Source organism: Pantherophis guttatus, chromosome 1 (genome assembly GCF_059756535.1).
Source record: "Pantherophis guttatus breed Tessera chromosome 1, ASM5975653v1, whole genome shotgun sequence".
Taxonomy (NCBI): Eukaryota; Metazoa; Chordata; class Lepidosauria; order Squamata; family Colubridae; genus Pantherophis; species Pantherophis guttatus.
This window is the reverse complement of record NC_142063.1, coordinates 288,959,655-288,981,218: the sequence shown is the minus strand read 5'-3', so window position 1 is coordinate 288,981,218 and position 21,564 is coordinate 288,959,655. Positions and strand designations below refer to the sequence as shown.

The window sequence follows — 21,564 nt, the reverse complement described above, 5'->3', positions numbered from 1 at the left end:
CTGCGTATCTTGTTAATATTTAATTTAGTATTTAATGAAGAATGTCTTTGACACATAAAGCCATTCGGAGTGTAGCACTGTAAGTAAAGTACTAAAAATGTTCTTCCCATTCTTCCTCCAATACAAAGTTCTATCTATTCTCCCCTCCATCCCCTCCAGCACATTTCTAAAATGGCTGCTTCAGAAAGATAATGAACAATGTCGATAGAAACTAGATTTATAGGGTGATCATTCAAAGTTTGAACTCAAAAGACAGCTCATTCAGCAACAGATTCTTTTTTATCTATCTGGTGGGATTAAGGCTTGGCTTCACACATCCAATTGCCGCTTCCAAACTATGCTGGAAGATCAGCCTAGTTTATATGCTTGCTTACCAATTCATTAATTATTCCAAGGAGTAGTTTAACTGCTATTGAGACACAGATAAACTATTGGCACTGGAAGAAGTCCTAGCAGCCACCCAAAAGTGAAAACGACCACAACTGAGCCCAAAATTTATGTGGTTAAATGAGACATTTCTTAAATGAGTTTTGCCCCATTTTATGAACTTTCTTGCCACAGTTGTTAAGTGAATCACCACAGTTGATAAGTTAGTAACCCGGTTGTTAGGTGAATCTGGCTTCCTCATTGACTTTGCTTGTCAGAAGATCCCAAATGGTGGTCATATGACCCTGGGACACTGCGACCGTCATAAATGAGTCAACTGCTAAGCGTCTGAATTCTGATCACAAGGATGCTGCAAAGGTCGTAATGTGAAAAACGGTCCTAAGTCACTTTTTCAATGCCGTTGTAACTTTGAACAGTCACTAAACAAACTGTTGTAAGCTGAGGATCAGGGGTGAAATGCTCCCGGATCGGACCGGATCGTCCAGTCCAGTAGTGATCTTGGCCATTAGTTCAGTGATCCAGTAGCGATGGCGGAGCAAAGCTCCGGCCACCCACCCGGGTGTCATTACTTCCTGGCTTTAACCAGGAAGTAATGTGGTTTTTACCTTCTGCACATGCACAGAAGGTTTTGCGCATGCACAGGTCTGCACGCACATGTGACACTTCCAACCCGGTAAGGAAGGTAAGTAGATGCTAAGGACTATCTGTAATTAGCCATTTCTGGCCTTCAACCTTGGGAGCAGAAATTTTAAAAGACCAGTATTATTGGAAAATAGCTGAGTTTCTCTTTAGAAAGTGTAACAGGTAAAGTTAAACACATCACATGCATTAGCCACCATTGAATCCAAGAATACGATCCCTAATGATCGCTTTCCTAAAGGTCCTTGTAGATCATTTTTACTGTGTCTTACTTTACCCCAAAAGAGCTACGTGTACGTGTGTGTACCTACACAGAGGCAAGACTCTGCACTGTTATAGATTTTTAAAAGATGCTCCAGAGAATGGGGATACATAACACCTGTTAGCAATTACTTAAAGTAGCTCAGCTGTTCTTTCCCCCAGGATCACACAACTGCCCTCCAATGCTTGCTTGCACGTGATCCTGGGAAAAGACAAGTTTAAGGAGCTACCGACAGGTGCATTGTTCATGCCTTGGCGTGCTCTGGAGCACTTTTCCCCCTTCAAATTCAAAGCCCCGTTCATTCCTAATACAAATAAGCCTGCCTCATGAATGTACTCCATGCAACAAATGAGCAACGGTTTAAGTCACTTTCTCCTGGAATACTTATTGATTTAAAAACGTTAATGCCCATTCTCTTATTGTCTTTGCAATTCCCAAGGCAATCGAGTAGGAGATTATAGTAGTAAATTGGGATACATTTAAGACAGCGTAGAATTTCAAGTGGTCAAGATTACAAGATAAAATACCTATGAATGCATCCGCCTGCCCCCCCAGACAAGACATCTGAGAAATGGAAAAGGGACTAATAACTAATGTTGTAAAAATTACAAAAAAAATGCATTTTAAAATAAACACAGGCTTCTCTAATAACTCTGCTTTTGTGAAATATCAATAGTCTCTCTTAGGCTTCTACACACTATACTATTCCTCCTCCCTTCTTTCTTTCTCCCAGATTTTAAAAATCTCTTTCTCCTTGCTATTTTTCATGTTCAGGACCAATAACTCTTCACCTAAAGTACAAGGACATTAGTAATAATCTACTGACACCATTATTATACTCCTCAACCCAACGGCAATGAGGAACTATGGAGGGGAAAAGAATCTGAAAGTAATCTGATCATCATGCTGGCATGTTGATACAAATTGCTTGCTGAGATGTAACCCAATGAGAAGAGGAACACACTCTCCGTTTACCACTGACATCAGTGTTTAAGTAACTAAGTTTTTTCACCTGCTCCAACATATCTTTCGCCAGATCTTCTTCTTCATCCATTTTCAAAATTGCCTGCCGAATTTCTTCATTAGATAGCTTCAACCTGTAATAATATCATACACTCTAAATACTTTGCTCACACAATTAATTTAATTAATTTTTTAGGCATATATAAAATTTCACTGAGGATATCCCAAAGGTGCTTTTCCGAATGACAACTGGACCTTGCTTTTTTCCTTGAAAATGTTTTGCTTCTGTTCACTTCTGAACAGAAGAAGCTTCTTGGATGAGAAGTGCAACGTTTTCAAGGAAAAAAGCCCAAGAAAGATCAGTTGTCTTTTGGAAAAGCACCTTTGGGGCAACTATGACCTGGATGATTGAGAATTTCCATAGACCTTCAGTGAGGATCTGTTGCAAGATCTTCCTTTATATCCATAAAGATACGAACAAATGAAAGATCACAAAGAAGACTGTTAAAGCAAAATGATTGATTATGGTTACATTCAGGGCAACCTCTAAGTGGTAAATCAGAATATATTATGTTCTTTGAATAAAACATGTACATCAGAGTAACTTTCCATTAATGACTTGTCATGCAGAAAAGCCTTAGGGATTCTCTTCAAGGTTGACTCTTCAAGGTTGACTCAGCCTTCCATCCTTTCGAGGTAGGTAAAATGAGGACCCGGATTGTGGGGGCAATAAACTGACTTTGTATAAAAAAGAACACCGCTTAGTGGGGGCCAAAAGCCCTACTAAGCACGTATATACAAAAGTATGAAGGCTATTGCTTAATGCATTGTAAGCCGTCCTGAGTCTCCAGAGAAGGGAGGCATATAAATTGAACAAACAAACAAACAAACAAACAAACAAACAAACAAACAAATAAATAAATAAGAAACTTTTACACTTTTGCAATTGACCAAGGAAGAAAAACATAATTCACAATTATGGAAAAATTCAAAACTTGATTTCTAGCATACAACAGAAAGAGGCAAGGGAAGCAAAAGGGAGGAAATTGTGATCAATAATTGTCAAGTATAAGCTTTCTATTATATTTTACAGTTTTTGACATAAATATTTTGATATTTGTTATATTTTATGACTGTGAATGTTTTTTATTGTTAATTCATATTTATTACGCCATAAATACACAGCAAAAAAAAAAAATAACTCATGTCTCCAAATGACATCCTACCACACTATATGACTTAACGCAAATATATTACAATACAAAATAACCCACATATACTACAGTATAAAATAAAGAGACATTACAGGTAGTCCCCAACTTATAACTGTAACTGAGCCCAGAATTATGATTGTAGGTAAGGCATCATTTGACCAGATCCCGTTTTTCAACACTTTTTGTGGTGGTTGTTAAGCAAATGCTGTGGTTGTTAAGCTAACACTGTGGTCATTAAGCAAATTTATTTTTTCTAGTGGACATTTTTTTTTGCCAGAAACCAGAAGTAAACTACCCAAAAAGTCAAACTGTGGTCACATGGCCACAGGATGCGGCAAATGACCATAAAGGTGAGCTGGTTGCCAATAGCCCAAAATGCAATCGCATGACTGTGTGCATACGTGCATGTGTGTATGTCTGCATACACAGCCATCATAACTTCAAAACCAGGTTGTAAGTAGTTCTGAGGAGGTCTGTCATAACTCTGGATGGTCTAATCAGTTGTAAAGTTAGGAGCTGCCTCTATAATGAAGAAGTGACCAATGAGAATTAGGCCTTTACTTTTTAAAAATATTTTTTTGGGGGGTCTCTTCCCTCCAGGCATTTAACAACAAAATAAGGGATTTGTTTATTTGGCGGATTAAATCCTGACAGTTTACTAAATTTGAAGAGCAGAATCATAATAAGATATACCCATCTATCTTACTGAGGATATTAAGCACTGGATTCTAATTATGTAATTGTGCATTAAATATCAGCACTTCAGGGAACCTTTTCTAATGGCCCATCATTTTCAAATAAACACACAGAATTCATATTTATTGGACAATAGTTCCTCTTTGTATATGGAAACAGATAACACTCATCCTTCCAACTGGCACTGGTTTAAGCAAAGAAGCCAAAAACTGAAGAGGCCATGGAGAACGAATTAGCTTTTTCCTTCCCAAGACAAGTTTCCTGTAATTCAGATTTCAGAACCGTGAAGCAAGACACACAAAGAAATTTGCACTGTTCCTGGCCAGGGGAGCTATACCTGAAGTCTCATTAAGTTTTTAATGTCCAAGTACGAGAGTTTGGCACCTTTTTGATGGTATGATTCTCTTGAAGCATGATTTAAAATGCTCAAAGGAGATGGCGTTAAATCCAAGAAATGCATATGCAGCTGCCTTTGCCCAGCCACTAATAAAGAAACATCTGGCTCAAGTGGCACGTCCCTCTCTCACAGGGGCCTGCCAGGCCCCATGTTAAGAGACAACTCAATGAGGCTACTGTAAGGCCTATATAAAGCCTGTGGTGCATCTGAATGATCACTGCAGATACTGTTAAGCTGCACTTGAGGCTAGCTAGATGAGCAAGCAATTGCTTACAGAACAGTCTCACTACAGTCAGCAAGCCACATGGCCACAAATGTGCTATTCACACAGAGTTTGAAAGCAGACAAGCAACTGGGCCAACGGATTGTTAGTGAAGTATTCTCATTGTTGTCGTTGTTTTTCCAATACTTCTGACTAACCATGCAGTGGATCTTAAAATAGGCAATAGTAACATAAAGCAGATGTGCCGAGCTTTAAGCAAAAACAGGTGAACCGATTGAATAGAAACCTTGAGCAGATCCCTAAAATCTTTCCACTCAAGGCAGAAGGAAGATGACTACTTGAAGTGGGGGGGGGGAATTTGTTGCAATGCAGACACCACATTAAAATGTGATTATGGCCAGAAGAGACACAGTAAATAAGTCATATCTCATTGCTGGATATGTATCATCAGTAATTTTCATACCGGTCTTGTAAGAGCCAAACCTAAATTTCTCCCACTGGCATAAAAACTGACAAACCCCAGACTGCATGCATAATTTAACCACTGCCAGGTCTGTTTTATATTTGTTTACAGAAGACCCCCACAAAGACTGTAATGGAATGATAACTAAGCTAAGCAATTCTACTGACATGTGAAAATAGAACAGAACCGAGTACAATTGCAATGGACACTTCTGCATTTTGAGTGCAAAGAGAGCTTTTGGCAAGAAAACACACATGTTCTCCGAGGACTAAGATTAGGAAAGGCAGGGAAGCTTACCTATAGAGATCAGAGGAAATGACTGCAATCACAGTCCTAACTGGGCCTAAGCTTTACTTGTTATCCAAGAGTGCTATGAGTGGGAAGAGAGAAAATCCATTATTACTGCTTTCTACATTCCCTTTCCCAATGGCTCCCCTTCTCCTTCTCAGTACAAGGATGTGTAGGATGATTCTAAGGTTATTTAGCTGAGCGAGAATCTAGGATCTCTCTTTAGATTCTTGTGCTTTCTGAGGAATACAGTATTCAAGAGCACTGGGGCATTCTTTGGGCGTTAAAACAACACAGAGTATATGTAGCATATGATGTATGGGTGTGAGAGTTGGACATTAAGAAGGGCTGATCAAAGAAGAATTGACATCTTTGAACTGTGGTGCTGGCGTAAATTATTGTGTCTACCACAAACAGCCAGAGATGCTGACTGTACAAAACCAGAAACATCACCAGAAGCCAAAATCACAAGACTATGTCTGATTTACTCTGACCATATCATACGTGCAAATTCATTGGAGAAGTCTGTGATGCTAGGAATGGTTAGTGCATCAAGAAGAAGGGGCAAGCAAAGAACTCGTTGGCTTCATACCATCAAATCTGAAACGATGATGAACATCCAACAATTGAAAGAAGTTGTGCTTGACAGGGTAGCCTTGGAGAGCACTTGCCTATAAAATCTCCAAAAGCCGGACACAACTGAACGGTTAAAACTACTATTATATGTAACAACTAGTACTAGCATCTGGTTGCATTTTTTTTCTCCATATTTATTGTGTCAAATCGATTATGATCCTACAAAAAGAAGCTGTCTTGTCTCATAGTTTCTGTTTAGTGTTTAAAAAGAAAACTGGAATGGAAAGGGGGTAGTTGTGTAAGTCAGCTTCCTCTAAGGAAACAGCTCAAGCTGTATTTTACAACGGCAACACTTTAACAGTATAGTCATTTTATAGTGAAGATAATTTATCCCAATCACATGCAGCTTGGCAAGGAAAGTCTGTGTGGTGAACAACTGTCAGTTTTTTTATTCTTTAATAAAGAAAGAAAAAAATATCTTAGCAAATTGCTGAGATGCAATTATTTACACATTTTTATTTGCACTGAAAAATGTATTTGCAAAATTCTCTCTAGTTGTGTATAACCACAGCATATTTTCAAAACACATGTAAATTATAGGGCTCTTTCAATTAATATTCAAGAAATACTACATTTTGCTGGATTTATGTATCATATCATATGCAATATGATATCCAGTTTAGTAAAAAAAAAAAAACTTTAGTCAGGCTAAAAAATGCTCTACGACTAAATAGAATTAAGTGCAATTCATCCATAACCATATACTGTATTATTACAATCTTAAACTATGCTGGAATATGGTTCACAGTAATAAGATATCTCCCAAACCAGTTATGTTAATTGATCTGGTTATATTTCAAGCAGTTGAATTTTTTTTGTTTGAACTTTTGTATAAATAAAGATAATATAGTACCAGATGGACTCATCAGAAGCATACTGGACAAACAGAAGAAGCATTTTACAATTATTTAAAGGAGAAAACAGAAGGCAGGAAAGAAGCCTTATGCAATTGTCCTGTCCAAGTTTTTATAGCTGAGATACATCATTTCTGTCTGTTAATCATATCTATATATGTTCCTAAAGACTGGCATAATGGTAGGAGAAATATTTATTTATTAAATTTATATGCCATCCATCTCATGGCTGAAGTGATTAACAGAAGTCAGAAATATTTCTTTTCACACAGGAATACGGATATCCAAATCTCGAAGAAAGAATTAAAGTATATGATAATCATTTCTAACATGGCCCTTACCACTTTCCTTGATTTTATTTCTCACCTAATTGTCTTTATAATCCAGACATCGTTACACTCCTATTACCACTGATTTAATAAAATCAAGTTATTTATTGCTTGGCAAGAAAAGGAAAGATGGCAAGAAAAGACTTTTAAAGGGCAAAACTGCTGCATTTAATTATTTTCTTTTACTGGCAGATTCTTTTACTTTTCTCTATAAAGATGGCCATTGGTTTATTTTATTTTATTTTAACCAAATTAAGTGAAAATTGTCACTATTCTTAAACTTCCTTGCCCCTAGAAAGAAAGAAAAGATTTATTTTATTTTAACCTCCAAAGTTCTACTCTTTTTTCTCGTGTAATTTAGTGTTTCCAGATATGTTTGAAATGTAAATTAGGTTCTACACAGTTTTAATTTAATTATGTAATTTAACAGATTTGTTGTGGCCATCCACCCAAGACTGGGGAAGGAACTTCTAGTTCAAGGGTGTAAAACTCAAGCCCCATGGGCCGAATCTGGCCCTCAATGTGGTCAAATCTGGCTGTGGGACCATCCTGGTCTACCTAATGTGAAGAGAAAAAAATCAGGCCAGCGTGGCTTTGGCCTGGTCTACCCAGTATGAAGAGGAAAGATCAGGCCAATGTCCCTTCGGCCCGGTCTACCCAGTGCGAAGAGGAAACATCAGGCCAGCGTGGCTTCAGCCCAGTCTACCCAATGCGAAGAGGAAACATGCCAGCAATTTGGGGAGTGGCATCAAGCTGCCCATGCCCACCCAGTTGGCCACACTCACCCAGTCAGCCACACCCATCCGGTCAGCCATGTCCACCTGCCCCCCCAAGGTCAACCATAGCCCTGATGTGGCCTCAATAAAATTGAGTTTGATGCCCCTGTTCTAGATGTTATCAACACAGTTTGGTGTTGTGGCTAAGGTGTTGTCTTAGAAACCAAACGACTATGAGTTCTAGTCCTAGTCCCACTTTAGGCATGAAAGCCAGCTGGGTGACTTTGGGCCAGTCACTCTTTCTCAGTCCAACTCACTTCACAAGATTACTATTGTGGGGAAAATAGGAGGAGGAAGGGGCAATAGATATGTTCACCACCTTGAGTTACTTATAAAGTAATAAAGATGGGATACAAATCTAATAAATAAATTCACAATGTAATTGGGACTGATAATATCAAAGACATGAAAAATTGTAATACATAAAGGCAACATTCCATGAAAAATCCTTCGTAAGATGATATGGATACATAAGAGGCAGAAAGCTCTGGAAAGTGCAGCAATATTAATTCAGAAGAGAAATTCGACATTAAGGGAGATCCTCTACCTTCCTCTGATGATAGAGAGAAGGTTTTATAGTCTAATGTACAGCCAACATTCTGCAATTTATATTCCAGCACATCTGGAAAACTCCAGGCTAATGAAAAGTCTCATCACTTTTTCAGAACTATTAACAGGATAGTGTCACAAACTCACCATGACCTTAAAACTGGAATTACATATACAAAAAAATTTAAATTGAAAAAAATCATGAGATGTAGTTTTCCAGAATCTATACCATTCAGTTTCTCACAATGGAAGAATTCTTTCTGGATGCTTTCTCATCCTTGCATTATTATTATTTTTTAAAGTCTAAAATTAGAAGAGAAGATCATAATCTGGCCTTCCTTCTGACAAATTATTTCCCCAACTTCAGGTATATTGAAAAAAGGATCAAAATCAAAGTTCCAAGTATTTTGAGAGTCATCTTCTGAAATTTATTTTTGATGAGAGAGCATTTTATTTTCCATTAACTACTTCCAACTACAACTAATAAAAAGACATTAAAATATTGGCAAAATAATATTTGAAATCTGGCAAATCATGCCCTGGCACTAAAATCAGGATATTTTAGGTACTAATCCCTGAAGTTATAGGTTACCATAGATACAGCAAAATGCGCATGCAGAAAAAAAAACACTGAAAAAATCAAAGGGCCAAAAAAAAAAAAAAGTATACTATTTCTAATTGCTTTCTTGGCACTTGAATTATTTCTTTCTTTTGCAGTCCATATACTGAATTTACAAATATGCACACATAAACATGATCAATGCCAGTTTGTTTATTGTAATCTCTAGCCAGCACAACTTCTATCCATTCCCATAAATCACTTAAAAACTCCAAAGGAAAATTGGGGAAAGAAACCAAATGGCCTTTTTTAAATGCATTCCTTGCGCTCCCAATTTGATATAGCTCAGTTAATCTTACAGAGAGACACAGAATTATAACTGAAGTTGACAGACTGCAGAAAGGGGATCACTGTCCATGGGGCAAGTAAATGAATCACATCACAATTATTCAACAAAACCTTCACTATTTTCTTCTCCTAAATACTTCCTGTTCCAGACTACTTGTGAATGACTAAGCAAAGAGTCAGAGGAATAAGAATATAGACACTGAGAAAGGACACAAAATGCCATTGAGGATTCAAGGGACTTTTTTTTAGGAGAAAACCCATTGGTATTTTATTTTTCTCATGCTATAGGGAAAAAAAGACAAAGAAAACCCCAGATATAGAAAAAATAGCAATAGCCTAGACTAGGGTATTAATAATTTAACATTTAACCATGTGGAGAAGGGTAAGGGACTACTAGGTAAGAAGGAAAATATTGTTAAGTGTTTAAAGATGGGTAAGCTAAGTGTTTTTAAACAGATTGCTTAAAAGTGTTGTTCAATCCATTATGTTTTTAAAACATACGGCGTGTCCTATCTTTAACTAGAATACTTACTTTAGAAACATCTCTCTTTCCCTTTCTTTCTGAAACTATCTATTAACAGAAATTCTGTGAAAAAAATATTGGAAGAAAACACTTATTTGTATATGGAGAATGCTCAGCCGCCTCTTTCAAAACAGAACAATTAATTCTCAAAAATAATGGAAAAATAAGAAGGGAGGACATATCATTGTTCAGAGTGGGTGGAAAAGAGTAATTTTACAAGATTCTCCAATCTAGAGCTTTTGGAATGTGGTGGTCTCAAGTCACGATTAATGGTCAAGCTAACTGGGAAGCTATGGAAAATTAAAGTCAATCATTATAAGTCCAGTATATTTGAAATGCAATAGATCAGGCACTAAAAAATTGCTAGTGGATCTGATAGTTTGTACACAACCAATATACATTTTTTAAGAAAAAACATTTTAGATAAGCTTCTGTGGTACTGGCAGCTCCAAGATGCATCTCCAACACAGTTTTAGGCTCAAAGCAGAAAAATCAAAATAAATGGGCATGAGTTGAAGATAACAGTTTTCCCTAATGGCCTGGTTCTGTGAATTTTGAAGGATGACCACCACTCACCATGCATATTAGCAGTGAATTTGGTTTTGACTAGGCAAAAAAAAAAAGAAAGAAAGAAAGTCCTTCAAAGGCTGAATGATATTGAATACCAAAATCAAGTTAGCATCCTTTCCTGGAACATCCTGACAGTGAAAAACACATGGGAATCTGCAAGCTAGTGATACACATTAACCCTCCCTAGATTATAGAAGGACTTTAGAGGGCCAGGCATAATCAGGGGTGGGTTCTACTTACTTTTATTACTGGTTAGCAACAGGATTGCGTGCACGTGTGAGCGTAGCAAGCACATGTGCCGAGCTTCTACGCATACACAGATCGTCTATGATGACATCCGGGGCGGTGGCCAAAGCCTCCCACAGGTTTTACTAACTGGGGACAACCCACCACTGGGCATAATGTCCTCTGGTTGGCTTTATTGCAGGACAAATTCATCAAAACTCCACTAACAAAACACATCTGCCCCATATATGACACTGGGAAAATAGAAACTGTTCAACACAAATTACTTTGCTGTAAATTTTACAGGGATCTGTGAAAGATTACATACTAACAGTGTGGCAACATCTCTGAAGAAGGACACTTTCAGACTCCAATCTTGCTAATATTAACATTGGAGCCAAATTTTGTGTGGCTGCAGTAAAAATGCAGCAACAGATAATTCAGATTTGCCAGTTTGGACTTGTATTACTAATTTCAATTTATTAATTTTATAATTTTATCTCTCTTTTTTGTTTGTCTTTTTTTTTTTTTTTGATCATCATAACTTTGGTTTGGTTTGATTTAATTTGAACCAACTATGGAGAAAACAGGACAAGTCTGAAACAATTTTGGAATTACAGATAATTAAGATGTTATTCTTTTGGCCCTAATAACTTGCATTGAGCAAAAGAGGATTTAGGGAAAAGGGTGACATGCTCGTTAACATTGCTGATGTCTGCCAAGTAATGTCTTGTTTGATGCCAAGCCAAAATCAAACTTTGCTTGACTTGCCTTCTAGCCTTTAGATATTCCTTTGACTGCCAAAAAAAAAAAGAGGCATGTCTTTTTGGAGAGTAAAGATAAGCACATGGCTTACTGATAGAAATTTTAGACATGATAGTTCCACACAGGATTCTTGATTTAATTAAAGACTGCAGTATGCAATGACTGAAGGTAAGATCATGAATCTGAGCAGTAGAAAATTAAAAAGGGGGAAGAAGTGACTCATGTTGGATGTTTACTCCTTTAAGCAATAGTATCTACCTTCAATGCATTTTATACATGCGGTGCTGACCTTCCTCAGATTTTCAGTTTTATTTTATTCTCTGGAATGAAGAAAAATAAATTGTGGAGGAGGCTAAAACTGAACAGGATATCTTGACTTGCTTCACATTTTAAGTCTACTGTTTGAATCCATCCTGAAATTCTATGTGCATTCCATACTAAAATGCTAGACATTACAGCATCTGAGGTTTCAGCATATGCATTTGCATAAATATAAAAATCTGATTTATATTTCTATCAAAAGCACATGGTATAAGAATAATGTGAGGCTTAGTATAATATTGAGACTGAAGCACTTCTCATTTTACATGTTTATATCTTATTAATTACAATATATTCATACAGAGGCATATATAGGAATAAACAAAACGTTGTCCTGTCTGTATTGTTCATCTTTGGAGGTTGCATCAGTAAACTATTAGAGCTATGAAATGTTTTGGACTTAAGTCCAAATGGTACCCAAAAGATATTTCAGAGATCACCGGGGGGGGGGGGGGGGGCTCAAACACTATACTTGTCTACAACTCTTCAAAGTAGCTACACTTTTTTCTATACTGTGCAACAGCTGCAGAGTGCAGTCACATGATGCAGCTATCTTAAAAAATGTACAGGCAGATATTATATGCCCTGAGCTTTCGATGGAACAAAACTATACATCGATCAATGAATCATGTTTTTTCCTAGAATATTCAGTTTAATTTCCCATTCCTCCTGGTTAATATTTCATCCTCTAAGAATCAGCAAGAATTTCATGTGCACTAAGCATTCCCAAATAGTCTTACAAAAATTTAACTATACTCTCTTAGGGTTTTATTTCTTTTCTTTTTCTCCTGTTACAGACAGTTCTGATGTGGGGCATCAGCCCCTTGATTTAGGTAAGGTTAGGAAACAGACACCACTACTAAAATTCTATTTAGGGTATAATAGCAAAATACTCTCTGAGTATCCTGAGATTTTCGCAATTGTTTTTCTGGAGAAAAAAAATCCATTTGTAATATAATTCAAAGTAAACTTTTCTTACAACTGATCATCTTACAAACTGACAAGTTAAGGCTAGAGTTTGTGAATTCTAGTCCTGCTTTAGGCATTCAGTCAACTGGATGCACCTTGGGTCAACCACATTCTCTGACTTCTAGGAAGCAGGCAATAGCAAATCACTTATGAAATCTGGCCAAGAAAATTGCAGGAGACTCCACTCCACTCAAAGGTACACACTCAAAGAAAACCCCTGACTACAGTTCTTAATTGTTAATATATCCCCCAATTTATTATTGAAAGTTGGTTGACTCAAGAACTGTACAATTAAACTTTCAAGAATCTATTTGAGGTTGAAATAAAATATTATGCACCTTGCATTTTAAGCATATGTCAGTAAGTTGCTTGTATCCTAGTTGGTGGGATGTAGGTAACAATATGTTAACTTGCCTAATAGTCTCTTACAGATCCCAGGTTGCTTGGAATATCAGAGACACGTATGGGGTAAAACTAAGCTTTAATTGCTTTTATGGTATGTTGGGCAAAATGAGTGGTGCTATCTTTATGGTAAACATTTGCAGAGGTTGATTTGGGCTGGTAATTGTTCTTATTAAAAATGTTATGTGAAAAACATGATTGATCAAGTCCATAGTGGGTAATGGAGGTCAATATCCATTAGATAACGAATGTAGCACATGGAAAACTATGACTTTGAACATAAAGAGGAATAAAAGCTAAAAAGCACCACTAAGCAAATGGAATGAAATAAGAAAATAGCTAAGTTCTATGAAACTAAGAATTGTATTCTTATTGAGTGCATGTACTCATATTGATGAATATCATTAGTGAAAGGAAACTATAGGTCAGTGATGGCTAACTTTTTTGCCGTCGCATGCCAAAAGCGGGGGGAGCGTGGGGGCCTCATGCATATGCGTGCCCACAACCATAATTCAATGTGCACCACCTCCCTGTGCATTCGCACATGACCCTCCCCCCATGCTCCCCACGCTTTTGGCACATGATGGCATGGTGGGCCAGGTAGGCCTGTTTTTCGTGCTCCCCAGGTTCCAGAGGCTTGCTTGGAGCCTGGGGACGGCAAAAAAAGTCTTCCCCACGCCCCCGGAGGCCCTCTGGAGGCCAGAAACAGCCGGAAGGCCCGAAAATTAGCTGGCCAGCGCACGCATGTGCACTGGAGCTAAGCTAGGGCAACAGTCGCATGCCCACAGATATGTCTCCACATGCCACCAGTGGCACGCGTGCCATAGGTTCACCATCACGGCTATAGGTTCAGTAGGAAAGGGCTAAAAAATGAGGAAGCATACATTAGTGTCATTCAGAATTTGTAGGTGAATAAGAACATAGAAATCTGTAGGTTGGTGATAGTTCCATATTATGCTCCAGTGAATGGTGAGCATAGATGATTACACAGCAAACAAATAAATGAAGGAAGAGTGAAGGAGGAGGGGGAGAGAAACAAATACTGCGGTTGGATGGAGATCCTGAAAGACAGATGGAAAGTTTAAAGAACAAAAATAATGTATAAAACAGAACATGGAGATGCTGAAAGCTTATTATTTTGTACAATGCTGCTTGTAAAAGTTGCTTTCCATAAAGTTGTATGTATATTAACAGATATGGTTCTTTTCAAAGAACATTTAAACATTCCTTCTAATTTTTATTAAAAATATTTTGAAGTTAAGATGCATGGAAACAAGAATTTTATTAGATAATCATACTGCCACAGTCATGGACTTAAACGAAGAACTATATGGTATTAAAGTCTATGAATGATAGAAGGTGATTATGGTCGTCTTCTTCCTTCCATCTTTTTTTTAATTTTCATTAAAAATTGTTAAGAAGAAAAAGGTGGAACAACCGACGCTTTGTCCATAAGTGGTCATGCCTCTGTCTGGAACCATTCTTGTGTATTCATTCATAAAAGCAACTTGAGTTCTTAATACAAAAGCTCTTAATCCTATTACTTCTCATGTTAGGAAATAAAGCAGTGTTAGGCACACTTGAATGTTTTTCCTTGGTGTCAAATATTTGATGCCTATCTACCTAAAACGATGAACACAAGCTGAGAATATTCCATCAGTTACTTATTTGTATCAGTTATTTAGCACTGGTTTTTTCATCCCACGATACATTTACTATAACTATCTTCAAACTTTCTGTCAAAAGCAGAAAAGACAATGGACAAGCAATTCAGCTAAACACCAAAGGCGCAGCTGCTTACAAATGCCAAACATGTCAATGTACCATTTCTTTGCATAGTGCCTCGATCATGAGCAAATGAAGCATTTTTTTTTAAATTTGATTTATATGCCGCCCTTCTCCGGAGACTCGGGGCGGCTTACAATGCGTTAAGCAATAGCCTTCATACTTTTGTATATTTATACAAAGTCAGCTTATTGCCCCCACAATCTGGGTCCTCATTTTACCTACCTTAGAAAGGATGGAAGGCTGAGTCAACCTTGAGCCTGGTGAGATTTGAACTTGCAGTAATTGCAGGCAGCTGATGTTAATAATAGTGCTTTAGTCTGCTTTAGTCTGCTGAGCCACCAGGTCTCTTACGCTACTTCCAATTATTCCTTACTCAATTATGTAAAAAAATTAATTACACAAAAACATTATTTTAATTAATGAACCATTTGATATGAATAAAACAGAAAAAAAGCATAACATTTACCAAATTGCCAGAAAAAAATATTTTTTATTAATAGCCACAAACATACATTGTAAAATATAAGCAATATTTCTAAGAAGCTGTCTGATAAATGAGGATATAAAATCGAATAAATCAATATTTACATTTTAAAAATTCAACGCACACAAACTGCCAAGCTATGCTCAAATCCCTGTTTGAGTTTATATCACAAATTAGTTTAAATCTCAAGATGATGCATTTGTATTCATGTGAAAGACAGAATTGATCAAAGTTGACATTGGAGAGAAACCTAAACATCTTTCATTCCTCAAGAACACTTCAGAGACAGATTGCGGTCTAAAATGCTTGGAATAGAAGCAGTCAAATAGGAATTCTACGCGCATCCTTTCTGTATACCAACAAACTGAAATTCCAGACAAATGCAAAATATGGTAAACTTACTTGGAAAGGAGGATGACACAGTTTTGTGCTCTCCGGCCATCAATCACAGAAAGCTCTTTCACCTTTCGGCTGGATAAGTATAAGTCTTCAGTTGATCCCATTTCCTTCTACAAATAGTTTTAAAAATGTGGAATTATTTCATTTTTCAGTCAATGCAATACTGAGAAGGAACACTAGGTGGGCAATGCATTGTATCCAAAGGAATCAGCATGGGAGGAAATCCACCAAAGTTGTAGGATTGCAACACTATAAAAATAAAACTTTTTAAAAAATAAGAAACTGTATAAACATGGTTTATTTCCTTATTTGTTTTTCCTTGCAAATCGAGATGTAAGTGCAACAGGCAACCGTATATGTGCAAGCATGCATGCATATATATGTGCATCTAAGGTCCCTAGCCTTTGCTATAAATGGGGTTGCCTGAAAATTATAATTAAATGAAGAACACATTTCACATACAGGGACATGCATTATGACACGTGATATAAACTTGAATCCAAATAAATAAAATATGTTCAAAAAGTAGGAACAATACTATCAAGAGATACCACAGGGATTGTATCGGCACCTAGGTAAGTGGAATAACCTTTGACTTTATAGATAGGATTAAGATTAAGAAAAGGATGCTGGAGAGGTAAGGAGAAACAAGTTTGCTGATTTCACTTTCCAATACAACTCCTTAAAAGTTGAAGGACATTAAATTGAATTAATTTCCAGTGGCTACAAAGGACACAGCCTTATAGACTTCTTGGCAACAATGCAGAATTATTTGATATTGCCTTCTTTCAAGAGGTTTTTCAATCTTCAAACTAGTTAAGATTCTTTCTTTTTTCCTTCCTTCCTTCCTTCCTTCCTTCCTTCCTTCCTTCTTTCCTTCCTTCCTTCCATCCATCCATCCATCCATCCATCCATCCTTCCTTCCTTCCTTCCTTTTTTCTTCAGTTCCTCTTTATTGCTTGGGTTTTTTAAAAAAATCACTATGAATACTAGGACACTAAGAAAGGATCTAGTATCAATCAGGTATTTTCATGTTGAACTATGTTTGAGATTTACTTTTGCAATCTTTTTATTGTAAGAAAGAATACAAGTCACTGAGTGTCATATTGGCATGGGGTAATACATAGAAGCTAGCAAATAAAAATATAACCAAATTCCTAAAATTTCATACTGTTCCAGAAGATCTTCAGTGGGGCAGATATTCTAAGAATTGAGAAGCTGAAAAAGGAAGAATCATTAAAGTCACCTCTCTCTTCTATTCAATGGGACATCCATGACATAACTCAGTTCAAAAGATACTCCCATTAACAATTGAAACTCAGGACCCCTTTAGTTAAAAAATAAATAAATAACAGGATTATTTGCAGGAGGTGAGTAAAGCCTATTCTTCTGTCTCATAAACAAAACTGACAGTGCCATCTCCGATATCTCTCGTTTACTCATGTGGGTTTGGATCAGTAGTGGGTTTTAATTTTGGTCGCTACCAGTTTGCTCGCGGGCGCGTGCTAACGGGTGTGAGCAGAAGCTTTTGCGCATGCGCAGAGATGTCCGGGCGGTGGGCACAGCCTCCCGCTGCCACCGCTACCAGATCGCCTGAACCGGGGGGGAGGGGGGGCGCGAACCTGTAGAAACCCACCACTGGATACACAAAAGCAGACTGAATTTTATTTTCTGTCTCTCAAAATTCATGCAAGACAATCCTTTGTCTTAGTCACAGAAACACCTATATATGTGCAGATGAAAGATAAGGTTTACTCATGCAATAAACAATGTGGATTATGAAGTTTCAGGTGGATCTCGTGATCTAAATACTGAAAAAGAAATCAGAAAAGTCAGAAAGGGGACAGGCAGTAATACTCACCGTCTTACAGGAGGAAGAAGGATTAGTTAACAGGTCCTACTCAGGCAACAGTTGAAGATAACAGAGAAGGAAACATGCCAACAATTAGCAACAGCAATAAAAAGGTACAGAGTTTATCAAAGCAATAATATTTGGTCTTCTACTGAAGTGCTCGTTAACATGACACTATTAAAATAATCAACGACAAAAGGCATCACAGTTTGTTCTCCCTTCCATAGACACAAAAGTAGGAGATATTACTAAATTGTGCAGAATTTATCCCTTTTCCATAGAGATTCTAAAGACAATAGTTAACAGGATTTTATAGGCCACAAATAAGGTTTCTCAGTACTTTCTTTTTGCAATTATGTAAGTGATGTTATAAAATAATAAACTGGCCTTTTGAACATCATAAAAGAATCAATGCGAGACCTTGAAATAAAATTCTATTCCTGTTTAACATTGCCTTCTTAGTGTATAACAAACAGCAAATACTTTTGTATGGAGTGAAGAACAGACTCTTTGTCTTTTCTAAGAAAAAAGAAGTCGTTTACAGGAAAAGAAGCTGGGGGACCAAATACAATATCATATTAACTTCAGCAAGAAAAAGAAATGTCTCATTCATGCTCATGCATGCAACCTCCCCCCCCCCCCAAAAAAAAAAAATCTCTCTGGGATTTGCTGAGTTTGGCTTCATTTGGATGAAGTTTAAAGCCGGTGAATGACCAGAATAGAACTGATCTGTTTAGACAAGCAAACCTCATTTTGATCATATCTTAAAACTTTCAGAATCATGATCCAGTTCCATTCCACTTCTTATGACAAGACAGGAAGTCCTCAATTAACTATATAAATCTCTAAACTTTGCTTAATCAGATGGGAACATATCAGGAACATAATCTCAATTTGGTGTAAAGCCTTAGCCTGTCCCAAACTTGGTTATTACAGTTTTGTGGTTGGCAAGAAGTGCTTAGAGGACATTTGTCGCTGAATGGGAACCAAACTTTACACATTGAATCAGAAATGGCCAACTCATTTTCATGTGCTTTTTGCCAATAAAAATGAATCTGAATCTTTTAGGAGTCCTGAAAATTAAATGGTTCATTTCCAAAGGGAAAGGTGCTGGAGTCAGGTCAGTTTTTCTGGACTAAATTATTAAAGTCCTTCAACAGTTCTGTACAGTGTGGCATCACTGTTTTATATTATTGGAGAAGAAAAGCTGAACTTCCAGCCCAGCTTTGGACTAGCATTTGTACACCAGACAACTGGGAGAAAGCATGTTTTCAAAATATAATTTAACAGCTAAGAAAGAATTTGGAAAAGAAGGGGGAAAAAAGTTAAAATCCCATTGATCTATCCAGTTGCGTCTCATTTATGAGAGAAAGACAGCATGAGGGCGATCCACTTTCCAAGAAAAAAAAAAACACTCCTGTACAGCTGCTATTAAAAGTATGTCACTACTGTTAGCATTAAATATCCATTATAATCTATTATGAGAAAATGAAAGTAAAATATAAGTATAAGAAAGAAAAGTAAAGAAAATGAAGTAAGCCAAACACAAAGCTGAGCCAATCTAAATTTATTATGCAAGATTTATTAGCTAAGAAGAAACTGTATTACAAAATGAGGGGGGGAAATGGAATTAACAGTATTAACAAGACAAGTGAAAAACAACTAAAAAGATTCCATTCGAGTTGGGTGGCTAATAAATTTGAATTACTAGACTAGACCAGACCAGACTAGACCAAATCAAAGCAAGCCAACGCCAAACTACACTAAACACCATTACCCATCATATAACAACTGCAACCACAAATCAGATTGGTGATGCCAAGTACTATATTTTTCCACTAAAGGCAGACATTATGGCAAACAAAATGTAAAGTAATAATAACATAGTTTACCTCCAAGACCAGTATCAAAAACTGTTAAAATTGAGGCACTTCTTGAAACTACATTAAACCTGTCTACTTACTAATCAACCTTCTCATCAGCACTATTTATCTTGGTCAAGCCACCATTTGATGTCTCAGTGTCTCAGAATGATGCTCAGAATGATACTATATGCAGGAAACAGAGCTTAGCGCTGTGGCACCCCATTTCCAGTCATCAGCACTAGGTAAGTTAAGGGTCCACCAATAAAAGAGGGCGCCATCCAGAAGGCTATTTACCTGGCATACTCAAACCTGGAGCCAATCTGTTTATCCTGAAAATACCATATCCATGAAAAGACATTTCCTACTGTTCGCTTCTCTTTTGGTGCACCAAATACTGAAACCATTTTTATAGAGGAACATAGAGAATTCAGAATCTGGAACAAGGGAAATAGCATTGAATGTCTTACCTGATGTCTTTGATAGGCTGAAAACATTTTTTCAAAATCTTCCAAATCCAGCATCTTGAAAGCCCGTATGTCATCAATTTCATGCCAGATTGTACCATGTATCTTTTCCTAAAATTCAAAGAGATGTATATAATTGTGTCTAGCCTTACAACATTCTAGTGAATCATAATGTTCATATATCTATCATTGTTCCATTTTCAACTCCCAAATGCACACAAAGGTGAAATACTATTAAAAGTAATACTTAAGAGCATTGCTTCCCTTGTTTTTTTCTTTTATATCTGAGATGTTTTGGGTAAAATACATTTTACTCTAAAAACAATTTTTATTGCAAAACCCCCCTAGAAATTTCAGAAAATTAAAGAAATTATATTTAAGAAAGAAAAAGCAGAGGAGGAGGAGGAGGAGGAGGAGGAGGAGGAGGAGGAGGAGGAGGAGGAGGAGGAGGAGGAGGAGGAGGAGGAGGAGGAGGAAAGCTGCCCAGCATGTGGTATCTTGAGTCCAGACAGCTAAAAATAGGACACTCCTAGCTCCTGAACTGAAGTTCACAAAAGGAACTCACATAGTAAAGTGCATTAGCACTTCATTATTAAACTAATTAAGAACAGCTTCTATCTCCCACTCACTCTTATTAAAGAAACAAGAGAAAAATGCATTATTTTGAGAAACTAAAAGGGGTCAGGAAGAACTCAATGGATAGAACATAATTAAAAGAAGACACAACTTTTGAAGAAAATCCGGGCCAAAAAAATAAAGACAAAAGCAAAACAGCCATGCCTTTGGACTCTCCAGAAGTCACTTTTTGGCTTATAAGGATGGCTTATATTACAAAGCAAGTTTCCATTGAGAACTGAAAAGTTTTCTGCTTTGTCTCTGTTAAATTCACTCAGAGCTGTTAAGAGTGCTCTGGTCTGTCTAGTTTATAATTCTGAATGAGACCTAAAACCAGAATATGGAAAATGACCCTGGGACATATTTTACTCTGCACATCTTTATGAGCAGCAGGGGAAGATACTGGTGGAGACAACTACAATCAAAAATATAGTCCAGAATTGACTGCTTAAAAATGAAGCCCAATGAAGTCCCATAAAGCTCACTAAATCTATCACATGAAAACAGCAGGTATCGAAAATTAAACCTCTGGAAATTTTCCCATTAAGACACACTGGTTATATTCCCCTTTTTTTATTCTTCAGTTCATTCTGATGTCATTTTTTTTCCCCTCCATAGACTGTGGTAGGAGTCTGTCCAAGCACATTACTTTTTTTCCTTTTTTTCTTTGGAACTTACAGCTGAATTGGCCAAACCATATCTCCATCAATTAAAAAAAAAAGAGAGAGAGAGAGAGATT

At 37.0% G+C, this 21,564-nt stretch overlaps 1 protein-coding gene across 6 annotated transcripts in view; it reads right to left on the bottom strand.

The window, feature by feature from the left end:
* The window catches only part of DAAM2 (dishevelled associated activator of morphogenesis 2), a 210,778-nt gene that overhangs the window by 25,353 nt on the left and 163,861 nt on the right, over window positions 1–21,564 (bottom strand). For 3 of the 6 annotated variants that reach the window (XM_034428014.3, XM_034428012.3, XM_034428013.3), the window contains exons 15-18: window positions 20,214–20,321; window positions 17,891–17,926; window positions 16,033–16,139; window positions 2,301–2,385 (exon numbers count right to left, since the gene is read on the bottom strand). In XM_034428014.3, coding sequence (XP_034283905.2) covers window positions 2,301–2,385; window positions 16,033–16,139; window positions 17,891–17,926; window positions 20,214–20,321 — 336 coding nt within the window. The remainder of the gene's footprint in view (window positions 1–2,300; window positions 2,386–16,032; window positions 16,140–17,890; window positions 17,927–20,213; window positions 20,322–21,564) is intronic. The other 3 variants (XM_087883100.1, XM_087883099.1, XM_060692444.2) reach the window with 1 other exon arrangement.